At 43.1% G+C, this 22,017-nt stretch overlaps 1 protein-coding gene across 3 annotated transcripts in view; it reads right to left on the bottom strand.

The window, feature by feature from the left end:
* Positions 1 to 575: 575 nt before the first annotated feature.
* SLC35F3 (solute carrier family 35 member F3) overlaps positions 576 to 22,017 on the bottom strand; it is a 292,700-nt gene continuing 271,258 nt past the window's right edge. For 2 of the 3 annotated variants that reach the window (XM_084624848.1, XM_084624849.1), the window contains 4 exons: positions 15,061 to 15,186; positions 11,365 to 11,557; positions 9,734 to 9,823; positions 576 to 2,212 (listed from right to left, as the gene is read on the bottom strand). In XM_084624848.1, the coding sequence (XP_084480974.1) occupies positions 1,968 to 2,212; positions 9,734 to 9,823; positions 11,365 to 11,557; positions 15,061 to 15,186 (654 nt within the window). In that variant the 3' untranslated portion in view covers positions 576 to 1,967. The remainder of the gene's footprint in view (positions 2,213 to 9,733; positions 9,824 to 11,364; positions 11,558 to 15,060; positions 15,187 to 22,017) is intronic. The other variant, XM_084624850.1, reaches the window with a different exon arrangement.

Genomic DNA, 22,017 nt, shown 5'->3' with positions numbered 1-22,017 from the left:
AGAGATATGGGTATGTACATAGATAATAATGTGGACTAAGCTCTGAATCAGAAATATTCATCACAAAGGGCCTATAGAACACGGTCCCTGGTGGTTTCAAGGAAGTCAGGATTTGGATGGACAACTTTTACCCTATGTTCCTCCTGCTGGGCTTCTGTTTTTCTGACTGGTGCCTAAATACAGTATCCTGTCCAAAGTGGGCCCATAGTTATGGGTCCTGCTCTTGCAAAGGGATCAGTCAGTAATGGCCCCTTACACCCACAGGGAGTCTTGTTGACTTCCATGGGACTCCAGGTGGCAGTATGAGACCACACTTATGAATCTCTTTGGTGGTGCAGGCATGTAGTTTTCTATCCCGAGTCAGTGGGGCTCTCCATGGGGGAGTAAAACGCTGTGGTTGTAGAATCCTTTGCAGGACTGGGGCCATATTTTTGTATTTCATCTCCCTCCTTCTTCATCAGTTTTGATAAAATATTTCAAACAGAACAAATTAAATTATTATAAGTTTGGGGGAGGGGCACGGCGGGAAGAAAAAACATAGAAGTCATTGATTTAGGATTTTTTTAAACCTTTTATTAATTAGTTCTGCCAAACAGATAATGGACTCTGAAATTCATTTGCTAAAAAAGTTTCAAAGTGAACGCCACACTCGCCTGACACAAAGTATGCCTCTGTGACAGCAGGTACCATCAGCTTATGGCAACAGTTGAAAATAACATTTTAATTTTGTATGCAACAATGTAAACTTCAAAAATAGTAAACTATAACTTTGTTTCCTTTTTACATAGCATGTGATCTATCACAGATAGAAATTTAATGGCGAACCTAAATCGCATAAGTAAACATCCTGGTGCTTACAAGTTTAATAAAAAGGTGTTACATTACATTTTATGTAAATATCTTACATTTCTTTTTAAAACTCCCAACTGTAGAGTAAAAGCTACTGGCAATTCACCTCGTTGGGCTCATACTATACATCACGGACCGTGTTTCTCTAGACCTGGCTGTCAGCTTCCTTGTTAATTTTATTTTAAGTAAAGTTTTCCTTTTACTCACACCAGTGTAAATTAAGAGTAACTCCACATGGGGGTAAAATCTGTGCAAGTGAGAAGAGAATCAGGTGCACAGGGCATGAACTTGCAGTCTCTGAGCCCCCTAAATTCCCAATAAAGTCTGGTTTCTCGTAGTGGGCACCTGTTGACTTCAACGGGAGTTTTAGGAGCACTGTGAGCCCCCTATATTGTAAAATGACAGAAGCTACTTGCAGAGTGACCCCGTTCTACACGGCTAAAGACTAGGATTCTGTAAAAGGCACTGTATGTCTCTTGCATGATCTTAAACGTGGAGTGGAGTCATGAGCAGTATAAGGAGGCTGGGCTCTTGACTGCTTCTCCTGTATTACTTCAGTGCAAGCCTTTTAGCACTTTAACCTCACTCTTGTCCTGGCACAAAGTGCACTCATTTTCACGGAGCAGTTTCCTAATCTCCCTCTCGCTCCTGTCCCATCTTCCCAAAAAGATTTGCTTTTGGTTTTTTTAAAACTTTTAAAGTTATGAGTATAGCTCTGGTAGAAAATAAACATATGATGTAGCATAGCATCTGCTCATTTTAAATCACAGTGTGTGATGCGTCATTCAGTTTCTAATGTTCAAAATATCTGCCCTGCTTCTCATGAAAACTGATCTTTAAAATGATATAAGCAAAGATAATTTGACTATACATTACATTCACTGAAAAAGAGGAGAGAGGTTCTTGTTTTGATTTTTTTTTAAAGTGGTACTTATAAGTGAAAGGTCTGATGTGAAAAAAGTGCAAGCAAATTGGACATGCCAAAACTTGATGCCTTAGACTGTATCATATCAAAACTGTACAGGTATGTACACTATACTGGACATATGTGCTTCGCAAGAAAAGACCCTTGAATCATAACATACAATGTTAATCACAGAGTTTCAATAAAAATAACATTAATGAGTGAAGGATGACATGGAAGGGCGAGTTCTCCTGCTTTTGCTCTGCAGTCCTGAAACAATGTCTCCGTTCCCCTCGGGGATCTCTTCCTTCTTCCGCACTTTGAGGCGGGTGAGGAGCTTCATTAACCAGACGTCCCATTCCTCAGGTAGAAGCAATAAGAGGAAGCCCAGGCCAATGATGACAATGGCAATTACACGGACACTGTTGAAGACAATTTCACTCGTGTAGTGATCAACAACTGTATGAAACATTGAACTGATATTATTAAAAGGGACACGGCGTTGGGGCAGCATCTCTCTCTCTCTCTCTCACACACACACACACACTGCCGTGCATTGTTTGCAGAGAAGCAGCACAGGGCAGGCTTTTAATATAGGTGGGGTCTTGCTCGCTTAGAACTAGTGGACTTCTGGACATGAAACATTGGCGAACAAGCATGTCAGAGACAGACTTGTGGGGCTGGAGCTCTCCCTGTTAGTTTAACGTGGACATTCAGTGAGTCCAGATTACCAAGGGCAGAGAGCAGCCAGAATTTGCTGTAAATATGGACAGGGATGACGTCTGACAATGCACCTCTCACCCTGCATACTAGCCAGTACTGACAGGCAGCTACTTAAAAGTATAGCAAGTCCTGCTGCCTAGCCTTGCTTTACAATGACTCCTGACAGCACAGCTCAGGTGTGCCTCTTTTTCACCTCCCTAACCTGGCTCTTCTGAGTAAAAGTAAAAATAAGCAAATAAATACACTATGGTCTTAACTCAGGTTAAAACAGCAGTGAAGACATGGCAACTCAGCTTTGAACTTGGGTTAGCAGCTTGAGTTCAACCTATAGGGGAGCCTGGGGAGGAACACAAGCTGCTATCCTGCGTGAAAAGCTGACCTGCTTTCACTGTCATTTTAACCTGAGTTAAGACCACACCTTTTCCAGTGCAGATTCATAGATTCATAGATATTTAGGTCAGAAGGGAACATTACAATCATCTAGTCTGACCTCCTGCACAACGCAGGCCACAGAATTTCACCCACCAGTCCTGCAAAAAATCTCTCACCTATATCTGTGCTATTGAAGTCCTCAAATCGTGGTTTAAAGACTTCAAGGAGCAGAGAATCCTCCAGCAAGTGCCCCATGCTACAGAGGAAGGCAAAAAACCTCCAGGGCCTCTGCCAATCTGCCCTGGCGGCAAATTCCTTCCCGACCCCAAATATGGTGATCAGCTAAACCCTGAGCATATGGGCAAGATTCATCAGCCAGATACTACAGAAAATTCTTTCCTGGATAACTCAGATCCCACCCCATCTAATATCCCATCACTTTTAAGTTTAAAAGTGTGAGCAACAAGAGTGATGTAGTGGTGGGAGTTGCTATAGACCACCGGACCAGGGGGATGAGGTGGATGAGGCTTTCTTCTGGCAGCTCGCAGAAGCTACTAGATCGCACGCCCTAGTTCTCATGGGTGACTTTAATTTTCCTGATATCTGCTGGAAGAGCAATACAGCGGTGCATAGACAATCCAGGAAGTTTTTGGAAAGCGTAGGGGACAATTTCCTGGTGCAAGTGCTAAAGGAGCCAACTAGGGGGGGAGCTTTTCTTGACCTGCTGCTCACAAACCGGGAAGAATTAGTAGGGGAAGCAAAAGTGGATGGGAATCTGGGAGGCAGTGACCATGAGTTGGTTGAGTTCAGGATCCTGACACAGGGAAGAAAGGTAAGCAGCAGGATATGGACCCTGGACTTCAGGAAAGCAGACTTCGACTCCCTCAGGGAATGGATGGGTAGGATCCCCTGGGGGACTAACATGAAGGGGAAAGGAGTCCAGGAGAGCTGGCTGTATTTCAAGGAATCCCTCTTGAGGTTACAGGGACAAACCATCCCGATGTGTCGAAAGAATAGTAAATATGGCAGGCGACCAGCTTGGCTTAACGGTGAAATCCTAGTGGATCTTAAACATAAAAAAGAAGCTTACAAGAAGTGGAAGGTTGGACATATGACCAGGGAAGAGTATAAAAATATTGCTCGGGCATGTAGGAATGAAATCAGGAGGGCCAAATCGCACCTGGAGCTGCAGCTAGCGAGAGATGTTAAGAGTAACAAGAAGGTATGTTGGCAACAAGAAGAAAGCCAAGGAAAGTGTGGGCCCCTTACTGAATGAGGGAGGCAACCTAGTGACAGAGGATGTGGAAAAAGCTAATGTACTCAATGCTTTTTTTGCCTCTGTCTTCACTAACAAGGTCAGCTCCCAGACTGCTGTGCTGGGCATCACAACATGGGGAATAGATGGCCAGCCCTCTGTGGAGAAAGAGGTGGTTAGGGACTATTTAGAAAAGCTGGACATGCACAAGTCCATGGGGCCGGACGAGTTGCATCCGAGAGTGCAAAAGGAACTGGCGGCTGTGATTGCAGAGCCATTGGCCATTATCTTTGAAAACTCGTGGCGAACGGGGGAAGTCCCAGATGACTGGAAAAAGGCTAATGTAGTGCCAATCTTTAAAAAAGGGAAGAAGGAGAATCCTGGGAACTACAGGCCAGTCAGCCTCACTTCAGTCCCCAGAAAAATCATGGAGCAGGTCCTCAAAGAATCAATCCTGAAGCACTTACATGAGAGGAAAGTGATCAGGAACAGTCAGCATGGATTCACCAAGGGAAGGTCATGCCTGACTAATCTACTCGCCTTCTATGATGAGATTACTGGTTCTGTGGATGAAGGGAAAGCAGTGGATGTATTGTTTCTTGACTTTAGCAAAGCTTTTGACACGGTCTCCCACAGTATTCTTGTCAGCAAGTTAAAGAAGTATGGGCTGGATGAATGCACTATAAGGTGGGTAGAAAGTTGGCTAGATTGTCGGGCTCAACGGGTAGTGATCAATGGCTCCATGTCTAGTTGGCAGCCTGTGTCAAGTGGAGTGCCCCAGGGGTTGGTCCTGGGGCCGGTTTTGTTCAATATCTTCATAAATGATCTGGAGGATGGTGTGGATTGCACTCTCAGCAAATTTGCGGATGATACTAAACTGGGAGGAGTGGTAGATACGCTGGAGGGCAGGGATAGGATACAGAGGGACCTAGACAAATTGGAGGATTGGGCCAAAACAAATCTGATGAGGTTCAATGAGGATAAGTGCAGGTTCCTGCACTTAGGATGGAAGAACCCAATGCACAGCTACAGACTAGGGACCGAATGGCTAGGCAGCAGTTCTGCGGAAAAGGACCTAGGGGTGACAGTGGACGAGAAGCTGGATATGAGTCAGCAGTGTGCCCTTGTTGCCAAGAAGGCCAATGGCATTTTGGGATGTATAAGTAGGGGCATAGCGAGCAGATCGAGGGACGTGATCGTCCCCCTCTATTTGACATTGGTGAGGCCTCATCTGGAGTACTGTGTCCAGTTTTGGGCCCACACTACAAGAAGGATGTGGATAAATTGGAAAGAGTCCAGCAAAGGGCAACAAAAATGATTAGGGGTCTGGAACACATGACTTATGAGGAGAGGCTGAGGGAACTGGGATTGTTTAGTCTGCAGAAGAGAATAATGAGGGGGGATTTGATAGCTGCTTTCAACTACCGGAGAGGTGGTTCCAGAGAGGATGGTTCTAGACTATTCTCAGTGGTAGAAGAGGACAGGACAAGGAGTAATGATCTCAAGTTGCAGTGGGGGAGGTTTAGGTTGGATATTAGGAAAAACTTTTTCACTAGGAGGGTGGTGAAACACTGGAATGCGTTGCCTAGGGAGGTGGTGGAATCTTTTTTTTTTAAGGTCAGGCTTGACAAAGCCTTGGCTGGGATGATTTAATTGGGGATTGGTCCTGCTTTTGAGCAGGGGGTTGGACTAGATGGCCTCCTGAGGTCCCTTCCAGCCCTGATATTCTATGATTCTATGATCACAGGCCACTGAGTCTAGTTACCATGAATATTTAATTGCCAAAAGCATGTTATCCCATCATACCATCTCCTCCATAAACTTATCGAGTTTAATCTTAAAGCTAGATAGATCTTTTGCCCCCACTGCTTCCCTTGGAAGGCTGTTCCAAAACTTCACTCCTCTGATGGTTAGAAACCTTCGTCTAATTTCTAGTCTAAATTTCCTGGTGGCCAGTTTATATCCATTTGTTCTTGTGTCCACATTGGTACTGAGCTTAAATAATTCCTCTCCCTCTCCGGTATTTATCCCTCTGATATATTTATAGAGAGCAATCATATCTCCCCATAGCCTTCTTTTAGTTAGGCTAAAGAAGCCAAGCTCCTTGAGTCTCCTTTCATAAGACAAGTTTTCCATTCCTCGGATCATCCTAGTAGCTCTTCTCTGTACCTGTTCCAGTTTGAATTCATCCTTCTTAAACACGGGAGACCAGAACTGCACACAGTATTCCAGGTGAGGTCTCACCAGTGCCTTGTATAATGGTACTAAAACCTCCTTATCCCTACTGGAAATACCTCTCCTGATGCATCCCAAGACCGCATTAGCTTTTTTCACGGCCATATCACATTGGCGGCTCATAGTCATCCTATGATCAACTAATACTCCAAGGTCTTTCTCCTCCTCCGTTACTTCTAATTGATGCTTCCCCAGCTTATAACTAAAATTCTTGTTATTAATCCCAAAATGCATGACCTTACACTTCTCACTATTAAATTTCATCCTATTACCATTACTCCAGTTTACAAGGTCATCCAGATCCTCCTGTAGGATATCCCTGTCCTTCTCTAAATTGGCAATACCTCCCAGCTTTGTATCATCTACAAACTTTATTAGCATACTCCCACGTTTTGTGCCGAGGTCAGTAATAAAAAGATTAAATAAGATTGGTCCCAAAACCGATCCTTGAGGAACAGATGTATCCTAAGAAGCTCAAAATGTGCTGAGCTCTGGAGGGTCTTTTATCTGGATTATTCATTATAGCAAGGAGGTTAGGCTTTTACTTTTATTGTTTAAGTGTAAATAGCCTCACACTTGGATTAAATGGCAAAGGACATTGCACAAACAGTATGTTCATTAGTTCCAAGTAAAGCTATCCAAATAGTGTTTTTTTACTTCTGGGTTGTGACTCTCAAGATGGTCACTAGCAGGTGTCTGGAGTTCAGGGGAGGGGAGGTATGAACCTGATCCTATTCCCTGTATTTCCTCCACTGAGGCAGATTTGTTAGGCCTCTTGCGACCATCCTCCTCAGAGCCTGGCTGTGACCCACAATCCTTTGTACTGATTCCTGCATTGCCTTTTGGGAAGCACCACAGGAGGAAGCACAAAAGATGCTAGGGATGCGCTGCACTGGACCAGCTGCTAGTGTGTGAATGTGCAGCCCTGGTATGACAAGATTTAGCAACCCTGGCACACAAAGATCTGCTCTGAACATGTAACAATATTTCACATGTACATAGCACCTTGGAGCAGACAATCTCAAAGTGGCATATAAAGACAGGTAAGCAATTGCTCCATTAGAGAAATGAGAAAGCTGTGGACCCCACAGATCAAGTGACTTGCCCTAGGACACACAGTCAGTCAGTGGCTGAATTGGGAGTCGAACCCAAGGCTCTTAACTTGCAAGGCCCTCTGCTAACTGCTATATCCCATTGACTTATTATGAAATGAAGTTTGCAGCACAACACATTGTAGTAAAGAGCACTTGTAATTACAATACTATAATGTTGGAGTATATTGTTTTTTCACTGGAGAGAACCACATCTTACCTTCTGAAGGCTCCACTAGAAAGTTTTTGTCCTCAAATTTTATTTCCTTTAAAAGTTACTTTTACTTGTGAGTTTTAAATGCCAAATCCTCCCATAGGTATTTCATTCCCAATCTTGCTGCAGAGTGGTGGTTGATATGCATTGTTTCCCCCTTCCTGAGTATCTGCAGAAAGTGCTCTTGCAGAGGACCTGGGGCAGTTCTGCTGTGCAGGAGACTGCAGGGCAGTAATGAGCAGTCACTGCATTAGCAGCTCACATCTTCTCCTCTTCTCCCCTGCACAGCTGTGCGTTGGGGAGAGGAGCTTTGGGCCTTAGCTGCCTCAAGCTATACAGAACCTGTGGTTAAAATAGATAATAGGAGAGGGGAGCTAACCATGTTTGGTGACTATAAGGCCTCATGAGTGCCGATGTCAAGCAAAGATGTGATTCCGCGTCACCTTGTGTGCTGAGACATGGGGAAGAGAATAAATGTATCCAAAAGGAGCCTATGTCCCCCAAAGGCCCAGGGCCAGCTAAACAAGTGTATGTGCGAGACAGAGAGCGTGTGCATGCTCAGAGTGCGGAGCTGGAGGACAACTCTGGTGCTCCCAACCACCCTTCCCACTATGAAGAGCCAAGAGGGGAGAGGCAATGGACAGGCACATTCTGTTTCTCTTAGATTCTGAATCAGAGAAGCTGCTGGAATAGTCTCCCTTTCCTTTGGACAGGCGTGGGAGCTGCAAGTGTTTAGTTTTTCCTGTTTCCTTTTGTAACTCTAGCAGTGGAGGGGAAACCTGCTGGCAGATACATTCTCCTGCAGAAGAAAGGAGGCAGAGGCCGACAGAGGATACCCAGTTTGGACAATTCTTCTCCCATTACGTGCTGGTGCCACTCTGCCTAATGGAAGGGAGGTTTAAAACCCCACAAATAGAGTGGATGAAATTCTCCTCTTTAAACTCCCCCCACACCCAAAGCAAACATTTGCACAGAACTTTTTCTTCATTCAAAAATTTCAATATTTTTTTAGGTTTCAGAGTAACAGCCGTGTTAGTCTGTATTCGCAAAAAGAAAAGGAGTACTTGTGGCACCTTAGAGACTAACCAATTTATTTGAGCATGAGCTTTCGTGAGCTACAGCTTATGCTCAGATAAATTGGTTAGTCTCTAAGGTGCCACAAGTACTCCTTTTCTTTTTGCGAATATTTTTTTCAGCCGCCAAAAATATTTTTGAGTTTTGGTAAACTATTTTGTTGAAGACTCAGAAAATTTTTCATTTCTTTAGACATTTTTCACAGCAAATACCATTTTCTGACCAGCTCTCCCCTTAAACTCCCAGGCCAGGCACCAGTTTCTGTGGCTGCTCTTGCTAATCCCTTATCTCTCAGGAGAGTCTTGCCTGAGAGGGGCTATAGGTTGAAGACTTATAAAATTGTGATAAAAATTTACCAGTCCATGCCAGAATCTACTAGCCTAATCTTTACCATAATGGTTGAGGATGTTAAACACCAATGATATTTTACTTGCCCAAGACTGAACTATTACTGTTCATAGGTGCTGAAGCTAGGGGTATGGGGGATACTGCAGCACCCCCTGACTTGATGTGTTTCCATTATATCCAGAGTTTACAGTTTGGTTCAATGGTTCTCAGCACCCCCACTATAAAAATTGTTCCAGCACCCCTGTTACTATTATACACCTCCCAGCATGATTTCTCAGAATTTCATTTTGAAATGTAATATGATTGGTCTAAGTATGTTTAGCATTAGACACATTCCTTTGAATTGGTGAAGAACTCAATTAGTTGTACATTTCTTCAGCTATTAGTTTTCATCAAATCACAAGGATGACTGACTTCAAATCAAGTTTATTTTGCAGTATCCTATCTTCTTTGGAAGGTCTGTAGTTTAAAGAACAATATTACAATATGTAATGCAGGAAAATATATATTGTTTTAGCCAGTTTGTTCTCTGCTCTATCTATGTGTGGATACAAAACATCATTATATTCACCTCTGATAAGCTCTTAGTTTTTAGTTCTCTTGAATGTTTAAACATTAATAGGCTTTGTACATATAGTAAAATAAAAAGGGAAGTTAAAAATTCTTACTTGCATTGACAGGTACGCTGAGTACAATTCCAAGAGATATCAAGGTAGGATATGTAATAGCAATTCCAAAATTTAATAGAATATTGAATGCTGAAGTAAGAAAGAAAAACAACTTTCATTTTTAGCTACACCATTCTTGTGAAACCAAGCTTAGCTTATTTTACAGTACAAAGAGAGTATTTAATGGTACATTTTCCCAGACTTCAGATAACTCCCATTAGTATTTCTGGAAATTACCTGTATACAAAGGTCCCTACCCTGTAATCTGATCTGCCTGGGCAGACCCTTGAGCCTGTGGGAGGCCCACTGACTTCAACAGGACTCTGCTGACAGGGATCCAATTGCAGGATTGGGGCCATACAGATCAGAATGCGTCCCATATCACACCGTAGTGTTCAATAACACAACTACATCCCCATGAGAGTCCTCATTCCCTACGATTATCCATTCAGTCGTCCCATTTTAAAATTTAATGTTGTCATCTGGGAAATCCTGGGTAAAAAAAGCATTTGTTTCCAGGCATTTTTGCATACCAACTGCCTGTGGATGATGGCTGCACATATTGTAAATCTAACCATGATTATATTCAACCTGTTTGATAAACAGCATTTCATTTTAATAGAGAACATAGTGACTAAAATAGAGTTTTTATGACAAATAAATAGCTGTTATGGAACCAACTTCATCCCTGGTCTCACTCTGCTGAAGTCACTAAGGATATGCCGGGGGGAGTCTGACCCACAATGTATGTTTGGATATTCTAGAAATGACTGCTTGCATGCATATGGCACTTTTCAACTCAAAGGACACCCAAGTCCAAATTCTGCACTCTTTGCTCATATAAAACTATTGCCTTGGCTTAATAACTAAAATGCAACCACTGCTGTAGTGGAACATGGCAGCTGTTTGAAAGCACAAAGAACGACACTATAATCTAGGACAAGAAGGGAAAAATACTATCTCCAATTGACACATTTAGCTGGCAGAATGTAATTATCCAAATTAGAATCTGGGCACAGCACCAGGGTTAATACCTCTAATTTAGTGGCACGACATCTTTAATGCTCACATGTAGTCAAGGCTTTTGTTTTACAGCTCATCCACAAACCACAATCCCTTCAGTAGCACAGTACAGCCCTGACATTAACTAAAGCAAAGAGTGCCACCTACTGAACCACCAACAGTACTGCAGTACATTGGATTGTCTTTGGAGGTTCCTATGCATTTGGGGAGTAAATCTAACTACCACTGAAGCCAATGGGAAAAGCCCCACTGACACCACTGCTAGTTGGTGAGGCCGTGGCTGAGCTCTGGTTAGCTTGGGAAAGTTGACAAGCCCACATCTTCAGACATGTGGGTATTCCATTAGAACCATGGGCATTTTGCACTTGTGTGAAGGAGAGTTTATGAGTATGCATTAGCATAAACTTTATGGGCCTGATCCTGCAATCTACCGAGTGCTGTAAGAGTTCTGTGGCTGTCAGTGGGACGCTGCATGGCAGTAAGCATTATTCCCAACAGTAATCACAGGATCCAGACCTACATTTGTAGCTGTGCAATGGGCCCTCCAGATGATGTCTCAAGCTTCCACTCCCATCAGGAAATGTTATGAACTTACAGCATTTACTTACTCAATAAGAGACTTGAAAATCCACAAAGGTTTCCCCAAGGAATAACATCAAAAGCGCTCCAGTATTCCACTTTGGTAAAGTACAGAATGACAGGAATACAGGTGATGAAAAGGACATTGAAAACACTTAACACAGACAAGAATAAGGCGGCTTCTCCAAATTTAGCACTGCCCAGGAGAAGTTTGAACAAAACCTGCAAGAGAAAAAATAAGTGGGTTTGCTTTAACTCAAAAACATGCCTGACCAGCTGACCCTTTTCCACTCTAGCACTATAATAATGCAAGGATTGCGTCTGCTGCTGCTACCACTAATGCCATGTAAACTATGTATGTGGAGAAGGCTCAGCATTTTTTATCCTGCAAAACAGGAAGGAATTACACAAGAAGTTTCTGGAGTGGCATGTGGCTTCCCCAAAATATTCCCTTAAACCTGTTTTTCTTTGTAATGTTCTCTTTAGAAAAAGTAAAAATAAAACTAAAAATGAAACAATTGGGGAACAAATAAATGTGCATGACCCCTTTGTCTGGCTGGCATGTTGCTTAGCTAGGCCCTGATCCTGGTTGTAATATTAACCATAACTCTCAATCTCCTGCTTTTGATTTTTTTTCACTCATTAGACCATTCTTATAAGGATTTTAAAGTTTGGTTCCTGATGTACATGCAGCCTTAATTCAATTGTAATGTTTCCTGCCTGTGAAAATATGTGTGTGTGTGTAAAACCACTAAACTCACATCTTTGGGAGCTCTGTAAATATACTAAATGAAATAAATAGAGCAGTAATCTTGTGCTGGAGAAAAGAGCTGCAGTGTTTTATACCTGAGATATTACATAAAGACGTGCTACTTTTTATACTCTCCCAACATGCTCACAAGCCTCCCTCTGTCCCCTCATGAATGTGCCTCAGCCCTGACCTAGTCATCGCCCTGAGGGATGTGATGACAATTCAGCTGCCATGCCCCTTCAATCCCAATCATCTTTGCTTCCAATCACCTGGCAACCAGAGTGCCAATTACACTGCATTATGGCAGTGGGTTATATGATGTAAATTTTCTTCTCTCTGCTAGGAATTCAAACCACTCCCATAGGCCACTGGACAGTTGGCAACAGTCTTCACTCGCCTAGCATGTATGTGAACTCTCTCTAAATCCTATTGCCCATGAAAGGCCATACATCCTAATGACCAGATCTCAGTCCCCATGCCCCTTAGAATGCTATGTTAAAAGTACTAAAGAGGGTGGGGAGAGTTAAACATTTGGTTCTTCGCTTCTGGTGGTGGTGATTTGTTAAAGGGATTTAGGTCTGTGGGGAAGAAAAGGAGAAAAATATTGATTTTTAAAGCAATCTACCTATGTAACTACAGAGGGGCCCAATTTTGCTCTCAGTTTTACTTACGTAAATGTGGAGTAGCACCATTGACTTCAGTGTTTGCATTACATTTACATTAGTACATCAAACCTGACTTTGGCCCAGGATTTCCTCTACTGAATGCTAGTCGCTAAAATTCAATAACTCAATCCAAGTTTTAGTGCGTAAATCAATAGGATGTGGATGTCTTACTATCTCATTTCGATTCAGTCAGAAACCTGTTTACATTTTGTAGAAAAGAAAGCCACCAGCTACATTTAAGATACAGAAAGTGATGGCTGGCTCATGATGTCAGTATTTTATCACACTTCCCTTAACGGTGACTATGGACCCATCCCCACCATCCCTAAAGAAATTAAAAGGCGAGTTCTGATCATTAGCAGGGACCAGCATTCACTTTTTCAGCTGAGGGGGCGCTGAGCTTTGGTAATTTTATCTCAGACAGGAGGATGCTGCAGGAGCAGAAAAGGCCCAGTGAACGACAGTGGAAATGATCAGCAGTACAAAGAGGAGTGATTTGCAAACCCCTGTCTGTTTACTTTGAGAAGAGGAGTCAGAGGCAATATGCTAGAGGGATATAATGAATGGGAGAGAGAAGGCTTATCTGGCGTTCCTATTGACTTATCAGATAGCTTGCTTCCCATCATGAGCTGGGGTCAGAAAGACATTTCCTTCTCCGGAATAGCAAAGCACAAATTAGCCAAGGTGCATTGCAACTTTTGCCTTGCTCTGATGCATGCACTATATGTGGGCAAGAGTTGGAGCCTGAATGTTGCTCGATTAATTGATCCACTGCACTGTTCTAGGATAGCAAGTTCTATGTCCTATTTCACTATGGTTTTAAACACACTGAGTTTCTTGTCTTACATCAAGCTAGTGTGTATCAAGTAAAATCTAAAGAGGTTACTGTGCTAGCAGTGCGGCTGTTGTTAGATTCTATTAGCCACCATCTCGCCTTTATTTAGTGAGTTTATTCTGCTGAGAACATACTAACACAATACACAAAACCATGTTAGTGCCAGGAAACCATCAGAAATGGCTTCACAGTCAGAGCTGGCCGAAGCAGCTACTTTTCATACTCGTTATTCTGAGTCCGTTATGGATCAGAAGGTCTTTAATGAATCTGAATTCCAGTTGCTTCTCATTTGACACCCTCAGGGCAATCTGTCTTGTTATTTCACTGAATAAAGACAAGGAGTGAGAATAGAGGAGACAGATAGTGAATGTGTCTGTGTAACAGAGATGGCTAAGGGGCTGCAGGGGAGGACTGGAACAACAAGCTAGTGTCAGCTGTTTGTTCTCCTATTGGTAATGGGAAAATCTGGTATGTGCATAACAAGACATTTATGTCTTCATATGCCCCTTTTATCACCAATAAACAAAAACACAAGGCAATTCTGTCTGAATTCTGTCAGACTGTTCTGTCTGAACTGACTAGGAGGGGGTGGACTTTAATTTCCCGTCATTCCTGTAATTTCTGACAATAATCACAACGTACTCCTTGTTCTGAACAAAAGAGAAACTGATTAAAATCCTAGAAACAAAAGCAAATACAGACCAAAAAAGTGGCATTAGGCCTGTCACTCCTCCTTTCTGAGGGCTAAAGACAGACTGATTCAAGTTTAGTGGTTTTAAAAATGTTCCTATGGTTGTTGTTTACATTAGAGCTACAGCATCTGGGCTTGACTTCCCTTTTTTTACTGGAGGACTCTTGTAATCTTTGGCAAATTTATAGTAACCTCACAGAAGGTAAAACCTGACATGAACCTTTCCCCACCCCCAGACTGGTGACCCAATTCAGCAAAATATATAAGCTAGCACCTTAATTTTAAGCATGCGACTATTCCCACAAAAATCAATGCTTAAAGTTAGGTATATGCTATGTACATTGCTGAATCAGGGTCTGAGTCAGAAGGGTACGCAGACACTTTAAAAGCCGAGAGCTTGAAAAAGCTTTTGGACAAAATTTTCAGACTTGGATAGCTAAAATTTGGCATCTAAATGAAAGGTGCCTGATTTTGAGAGGCACAGAGCACCTTCAGCTCCCACTGAAGTGCATTGGAGCAGATGGATTATTTGGTGCAAGTCATTTGCCCCCAAAAAGTAGGCAGTTATTGCTCCTGAAATAGGGACAGATGTTGTCAACATAAATAAATATTTCTCTCCAATGTTAAACTGGTCTTTGTGCGTATAGCAGGTATCCATAAAAAGAGCATGGATGTTGCCCTGCATAAAGCTTAGGAGCGCAGTATTTAATGGTAAGTTGGGACCCGCTCATTACTATGCGGTGGTCAGCATTTTTTCGCCTGAAGAGGTTTGTGTGTATTTACCTTATAAAGAGCAGACATTGAGGCGGATCCCACAACAAGTGCTATTCCAATAACTGAATGGCTGTGGAATCCATCAGCATAGGTCATCATGACTATCCCTGCAATAGCAAGTATAGCAGCCACAATCTGGTAGGAAGCAAACAAACAAAGGAAGTGTTATTTAACAGCCCCTGGTGACTGAAATATTTAAGAGCCATTCTGAATGAGAGCTCAACATTTGTGCACCATCTACTTCAAGCCTTATTGATGAGAAAAGAGTAACCACAAACAGCAGCATAGTCTGCTAATGTGTTAAGAGAATGTGCAAGCCCCACCAGTTGGTTGGGAAACTGCATGCAAGGAACAGTGAAGAAGAGAATGTGTCAGATCTCAGAGCAACTGGCCAGAGGGGAGGTGCTCTTCAGAGCACTGTCTCCTGATAAACCTGAAGAGGGAATTTCAGCTCTGTCATTGAGTCTTGACATCAGGTGGCCCCTGCAGCAAGTGTTTGACAATAATACATGACTTTGAATTTCCCAGTGCTTGAAGGAATGAATTAAAATCCGGCGGAGGTGTCTGGGGAAAGGGGCTTATAGAAAAAATCAGTAAAATAAAGAATACCTGAGTATTTTACAGGTCAGCCAGTGAGTTTACTCAGATGTAAAGGGGGAGATAGACTTTATGACTCAGAAGAATGTTTACATTTTGAGTGGGATTTTCAGAAGTGCCTAAATGACCCATGAGCACATTTTCTGTTGACTTTCAGTAGCACTTGGGCTCCTAAGTCACTTGAGTGCTTTTGAAAATTCTACCCTATGAGCATAGAGTCTACATTGATTTGGGCGAAGAACTTAGCTGAGAAAATTGGTTGTGTGTTGTGTATTTAGTATTGACAGTGCTGATCAGTAGGCACAGTAGAGTGGGGAGAGCAGTATGTCTCCTGCTTCATAGACTACTCATATGGATCCCACAGGGAAGAAAGTCAGCACGGTGTCTCAGTCATCCTGGGCATTTGAAGCAAAGGGATGGAAAGAAGTTACAATAAAAATATGACAGTCCCTGTATATCCTGGAGATTTCGTTAGTTTCACTCCTCCAAGATCTTGGTTGCATATTCTAAAAGGAGTGGGTGGAAAACCAGGGAGAGACCAGCATATCATACATGTTCCATTTAGAAAGGAAAGGGAGATTTTATGTATCAGCCAGGTAAATGCTGTAATGTCACTCCTCAGAGCATCAAAGTCTGAATACTATTTTTGCCTGAGGAACTTTAGTTGTTCATTGAAGATGTTGGACTGACTGCCCTTGAGGGTAAATTTCTCTTTCTACACAATAGGCACAGCCTGGCTCATGGCACTGTAGGTCTTGCCACACTGCCCCGCCAGCACTCCTCAACACTGTTTGGAGTTGTGCCGATCTAGGGATGGAAGGATTCAGTCTCAAAGCCCATTCAATCCTATGCCTCTGCCGGCACTGTTGACAGGGAGGCCAGTTAATGCCAGTGGTGGTTTTGGTGAGAGGCACCTGTTTAAACCTCATATACAGGCTTCACATTCTTTGCTCTCTTTGTGACGTAATTAGAATAATCCATCCTATTCAAACCATAGCTAGGGGATCCCTGTAATAAGGTTATACAACTTTCAGGCAGGTGAACCCATCAGTTTTTTCTAGAGTCCAAAAATCTACAGCCTTAAGAGAATATAACAGAATTTAGGCTACAAGAGAGAGCGGAAAGGCTTAAATACTAACTAATCTGACATACCACACCTGGATGGATGGAGGAAGTTTACAGACTTAGGGCCAAACTTTAGAACTCAGGTTCTAGGTTGCATCTGCAAAGGTGTTCATACACAAGTAATCAAGTATGCAACCTGTTTCTATATATGGGCATGCCACTGCCTGCACGGTTACTCTTGTGTGCACGTATGTACAATTTTGCTAGTGTTTCTTTAGTGAGTTAGAGTAGTGTGAACAGAGCAAAGAACAAAATCAGAAGAGACTGAAACATATTTGAAAATTGTATCTATTCTGTATACTGCTGGGACCTTTATTTAGCTAAAATTAATGTTCAATATTAAAAATGCTGATGAGATGGGGTTTGATCAGACAAGTGTCTGCCTACAATGGAAGTTGAGAGAGCTCAGCACTTCGCAGGATTCATAGACTCTAAAGCCAGAAGGGATCACTGTGATCATCTAGTCTGACCTGCAGAGCACAGGCCACAGAACTTCCCTCAATAATTCCTGTTTGAACTAGAGCAGATCTTTTAGAAAAACACCCAATCTTGATTTACAAATTGCCAGTGGCAGAGAATCCACCACAAAGCTTAGTAAATTGTTCTAATAGTTAATTACCATGTTAAAAATTTATGCCTTATTTCCAGTCTGAATTTGACTAGCTTCAGCTTCCAGACATTGGATCTTGTTTTACTTTTGTCTGCTAGACTGAAGAGCCCATTATCAAATATTTGTTCCTCGTGTAGATACTTACAAACGGTAATCAAGTTGCCCCTTAACCTTCTCTTTGTTAAGGTAAATAGACTGATCTGCTTGAGTCTATCATTATAGCACTATGCAGGATTGAGCTCAAGTTGCATAAAGTTAAAAGATCCTAATCTTAAATTCATATAGCCTCTTTCATCCAGGAGGATACCAAAAGGATTTACAAACTAGTTAATACTGAGATGGGTCTGAGCTGCAAAGGTGAGATCTGGATCCACACATTAGCAAATGTTGGGGATACTCAGATATGGGGTTTTGACTTATACCAATCTCTATCTAATATACCAGGATAACTTTTGCCACAATTGAAGTGCATCCACCTCTGAAGTGAAAGATGGCACCTGTTTAATAGTGTACTAAAACTCTAAAGAATTTTTTAAATCCAGGAAGGGAAAAGTACTGCATTCAGCTGAAACTACATAGTAGGCAGAACTGGCAATGCTATCCAGGTTAACACGCCAATGCTTGAGGAAAGAAAAAAGCTTACAGGTTTGTAATGAATACAGGTGGTCAGGATGCTAGGGTTATGTCTTAATAGCACCTTCAGCAATACAATGCCCTTTAATACCACCAATGCTAGGGCACTGGTTCTATACTGACTCAGAAAGAAGAGAGACACCCCAAGACTCAGCACTTCTTGTAGCATCTGTAACACAGCCTAACCCTTCTTAACTTGAGAGATCCAAGGAGATCAAAACCTGCAGTGATTTAGCTGCAGAATAGATATTGACTTAAAGGAATGTGATAAAAAATGCCACAACTGACTCTACCCGAGCAAGAGTAGCAATTCTGCAGAACCAGAATTCCAATAGTGCATTTATGAACTGAAAAAATGATAAAGTTTTGCTACTAATTTCAGTGAACGGAGCCTCCCAGGGGAGGGAGGCACTCTCTGAAAATCAATACCAACTGACTTTTGGTGTGTGTTTCCAGATTCAAGTCACACTGACATGGCATGCTTAGATACACAGTAACATGTATGCAGAATTAGCAATTGGCTACTTCTCTTGAATGCCGAACTAGTTTATTGATTGTAGCATGAAAGGGGGACACGGATGTCAAAATCTAAAGCAACTAAATCCAGACTTCTAGTGATTTTTCTCTTGCAGAGGTTCCAGCCTCCTTATCAAGCATGTCATGAGTGCCAGATATGGTCTTGGATTAAACTTCAGACTGCCTATCAACATCAGGAATGTTACACACATTTTCTCTGAAAGCTTTTCAGTCTATCAAGCATGTTGTTATATTCTGCTTGAATTCCTGGCTCACCATAGCTTCTGGGCTGCAGATATTTACACGTTTCCTAACACCCTGTGTGATGAAAATGAGACCCAATGTAGGGGAACAGTGCGTTAGGAGGGAATTCTGAAGGTAGTCATTTCCTCACTAGCTATCTGTCGTGTTAAGGAAGACAACCTCCATCCTTAGAGGTTTTCAAGGTCCGGCTTGAAAAAGTCCTGGCTGGGATGATTTAGTTGGTGTTGGTCCTGCCTTGAGCAAGGGGTTGGACTAGATGACCTCCTGAGGTCTCTTCCAACCCTAATCTTCTATGATTCTAAGGTTGGTGAGGTAATATCTTTCATTGGGCCAACTTGTGTTAAGGAAGTAACATGTCTCATGCCCTACTTGGACAATCGCCCGGTAGCAAAATAAAGGGAAAAGGAGAGAAGTCTAAAGATGGTGTGTGTGTGTGTGTGTAAAACAAAAGTGACAGATCATAAATTATTCTGGATGGTAACTAAAGAAATACTCACAAAATAATACAGATTTGGATCTCTTGTTCCTTGTAATGTCTAGGGAAGAACCCTTCTCTGTTACTGACCAGAACTTTGGAACAACCACAGTAGGGCCAGGAACCCATGTGAGGTTTCTCACAAGCCCCAGCACATGCTCAGACAGGACTTTTGGAAGTTGTAGTTAGTCCTGTCCAGCCAAAGGGCATATATTCAATAAAGCTGATAACTTGCTACATGAATGCTGAGTCTTAACTGAAGACTTCCAGGCTCCCAGTGATGTGTTAACACAACATTTCTGAGGCCACTTACGTTGACTGCTCTGACATACCTCCCAGTTCACAGAGTGGTGTTGGTTTTAGCCTTGGAGGAAGTTACTTGCCTGTAGCACCTGACTGATGACCATCTTTGCTGCTATCGAAACCAGGAGGACATGGAGGGTCTTGCTATGGGCCAAAGCACACACGCACACACACACACACACACACACACACACACTCAGGAGGCTGGAGGCCCAGGCAGCACAAGGTGAATGGATTCACATAAGGGAACTCTCAACTGTGTACGGCTGGCATAGGGAGGAGGAAGGGGTCTGGTTGAGCAGAATTCTGCTATCCTGCTTCTCCACTGGTGTAAGTTAGAGCAGGCCCCAGGCTACTCTAAATTCCACTGGGGTTGATTAACACAGGACTAGTCAGCTGAGGCCGGCTCCCTGCACCTCCTCCCACCTCTACAGTGTCTGAGCTTGGACATGGTGGAGAACTGAGCCCTCAATATCTGATTTTAACTATTTCTTGAGGCTTAGCTGCCCTACAGAATCTGAAACACTAGTGCAGCGCATCAACAGTAGATTATAAATAAGGCTACGATTTAATCATGGGTATTTTTAGTAATAGTCATGGTCAGGTCATGGGCAATAAACAAAAATTCATGGCCCTGTCCATGACTTTTACTAAAAATACCCCTGACTAAATCTTGGGGCAGCTGCTGCTGCGGGGGGGGGAGGGGATGCAGATGCAGGGGGGTGCTCTGAGGGGCTGCTGCTGCAGGGGGTGTGCCATGGAGGGCTGCTGCTGAGGTGCCATGGGGAGCTGCTGCTGTGGGGTGTGTGCCATGGGGGCCGCTCCTGGGGGGGTGCCCTGGGGGTCGCTGCTGCGGGGCGGGCAGCGGCACTAGTTGCCAGGGGCCGCTGGAGCAGCGGCTGCTCTGGCCGCCCCGGGGACTGCTGCTCGGATGGTCCCTGGGGCCAGCAGCACTGACCGCTGCTCAGGCGGTCCCCGGGGCCAGCTGCTTGGATGGCCCTGGGGTCAGCCACGCTGGCTGCTGCAGAAGTCATGGGGGTCACAGAAAGTCATGGAATTCATTACTTTCGTGACAGACATGGATCCCTAATTATAAACTCTTTTGGGCAGGGTTATATGTTTGTAGGGTGCCTAGTGCAGTGGGACCCTGGCCTCAAGGTAAATAATAAATAATAACTAACTGTGACTCCAAACACTTAGCTCCTGATTTTAGAGAGGGGCCCACCATTTTAGAAGTTAACCCCCAAATTTAATCCCAAACACGTGGCGTTTGGCCTTGTACCTGAATAGATCAGTTCCACTGTGACTCAGGAACTTACAGAAAGGGGAAGGAACAGAAGGAAGAAAAGGCGGCCAGCTATCAAACAAGGAAAGAGGAGGAGACTCCATTCAAATCCCCAGTCGCAATGGGAAGTACCCTAGCACACTTGCTACTCAATACACAGTGAAAAGAAAGAAGAACAAAATCCCATTGCAGCATCTTCCCTCCACCAAAATGCCCAGGCCTTCCTCTGGAAAAGCCCTTGCTAATCCCCATGAAAGATACAAAGGAGTCAAGGAAGAGCGTGTCCTCTCTGCCCCATTTTCCAGGGGAAACAAAATATGTCCCACACCTGCAGTACATTTGTCACTACTCGGACAAGAAGTTAATATCCAAGTATCCCAGAAAGTTCTCCCTCATCCTCTAGCACCTTGCCCGTTAATAGCTTGGTGAGGAGAATGTAGCACGTCACTCTCAGTCAGCACGAATGGGAGACAGTTTCTCGTGAAAACCACTTGGACTAAATCTTTGATTAGTGCCATTGTGGAGGCCTGAAGTTTGGAAGGGGTACAGCACCTCTCCATAACATATAACGTTCCTTGTCATGTTGTTCCTCCCCCTGGTACCACATGCCATCAATAACAGGTGGCGATACCTTGGCATACCTATGGTTTTAAAGTACTATTTCCTTATCAGGGACTATTGGAGAACCATGTCTCCATTTATTTGCTACTGGTTTGCTGACAAGTTGGCTTATCCCAAGACAATATTAAAAATTAATAAAGAATAATTAAAAATGCTTCAGACCAAACCCTAGATCCAGCCCATTCATCATTTCACCTCTTTTCCTCTCGTGAAATGGGGGAAAGTTCAGACCTGGATCCAATCTTCAGTCATTAGCTCTGTACTCAATCAAGCCAAAACCCCAGATCTGAGCTTAGGAATCCAGATTTGATCCTTCTGACATGAATGCATCATTACCAGTATCTTCCATTTATACAGTGCCTTTCATCCCGCAGGGTTACAAAGCATTCTACCAACACACCATCTCTCTTGCCCGTGTGTGTGATTATATGTTTACAGGTTTCAGAGTAACAGCCGTGTTAGTTTGTATTCGCAAAGAGAAAAGGAGTACTTGTGGCACCTTAGAGACTAACCAATTTATTTGAGCATAAGCTTTCG

This window comes from Lepidochelys olivacea (genome assembly GCF_965140295.1).
Source record: "Lepidochelys olivacea isolate rLepOli2 genome assembly, chromosome: 3".
Lineage (NCBI taxonomy): Eukaryota > Metazoa > Chordata > Testudines > Cheloniidae > Lepidochelys > Lepidochelys olivacea.
Note: the sequence above shows the minus strand (reverse complement) of the source record. Positions and strands in the feature narration are given on the sequence as shown.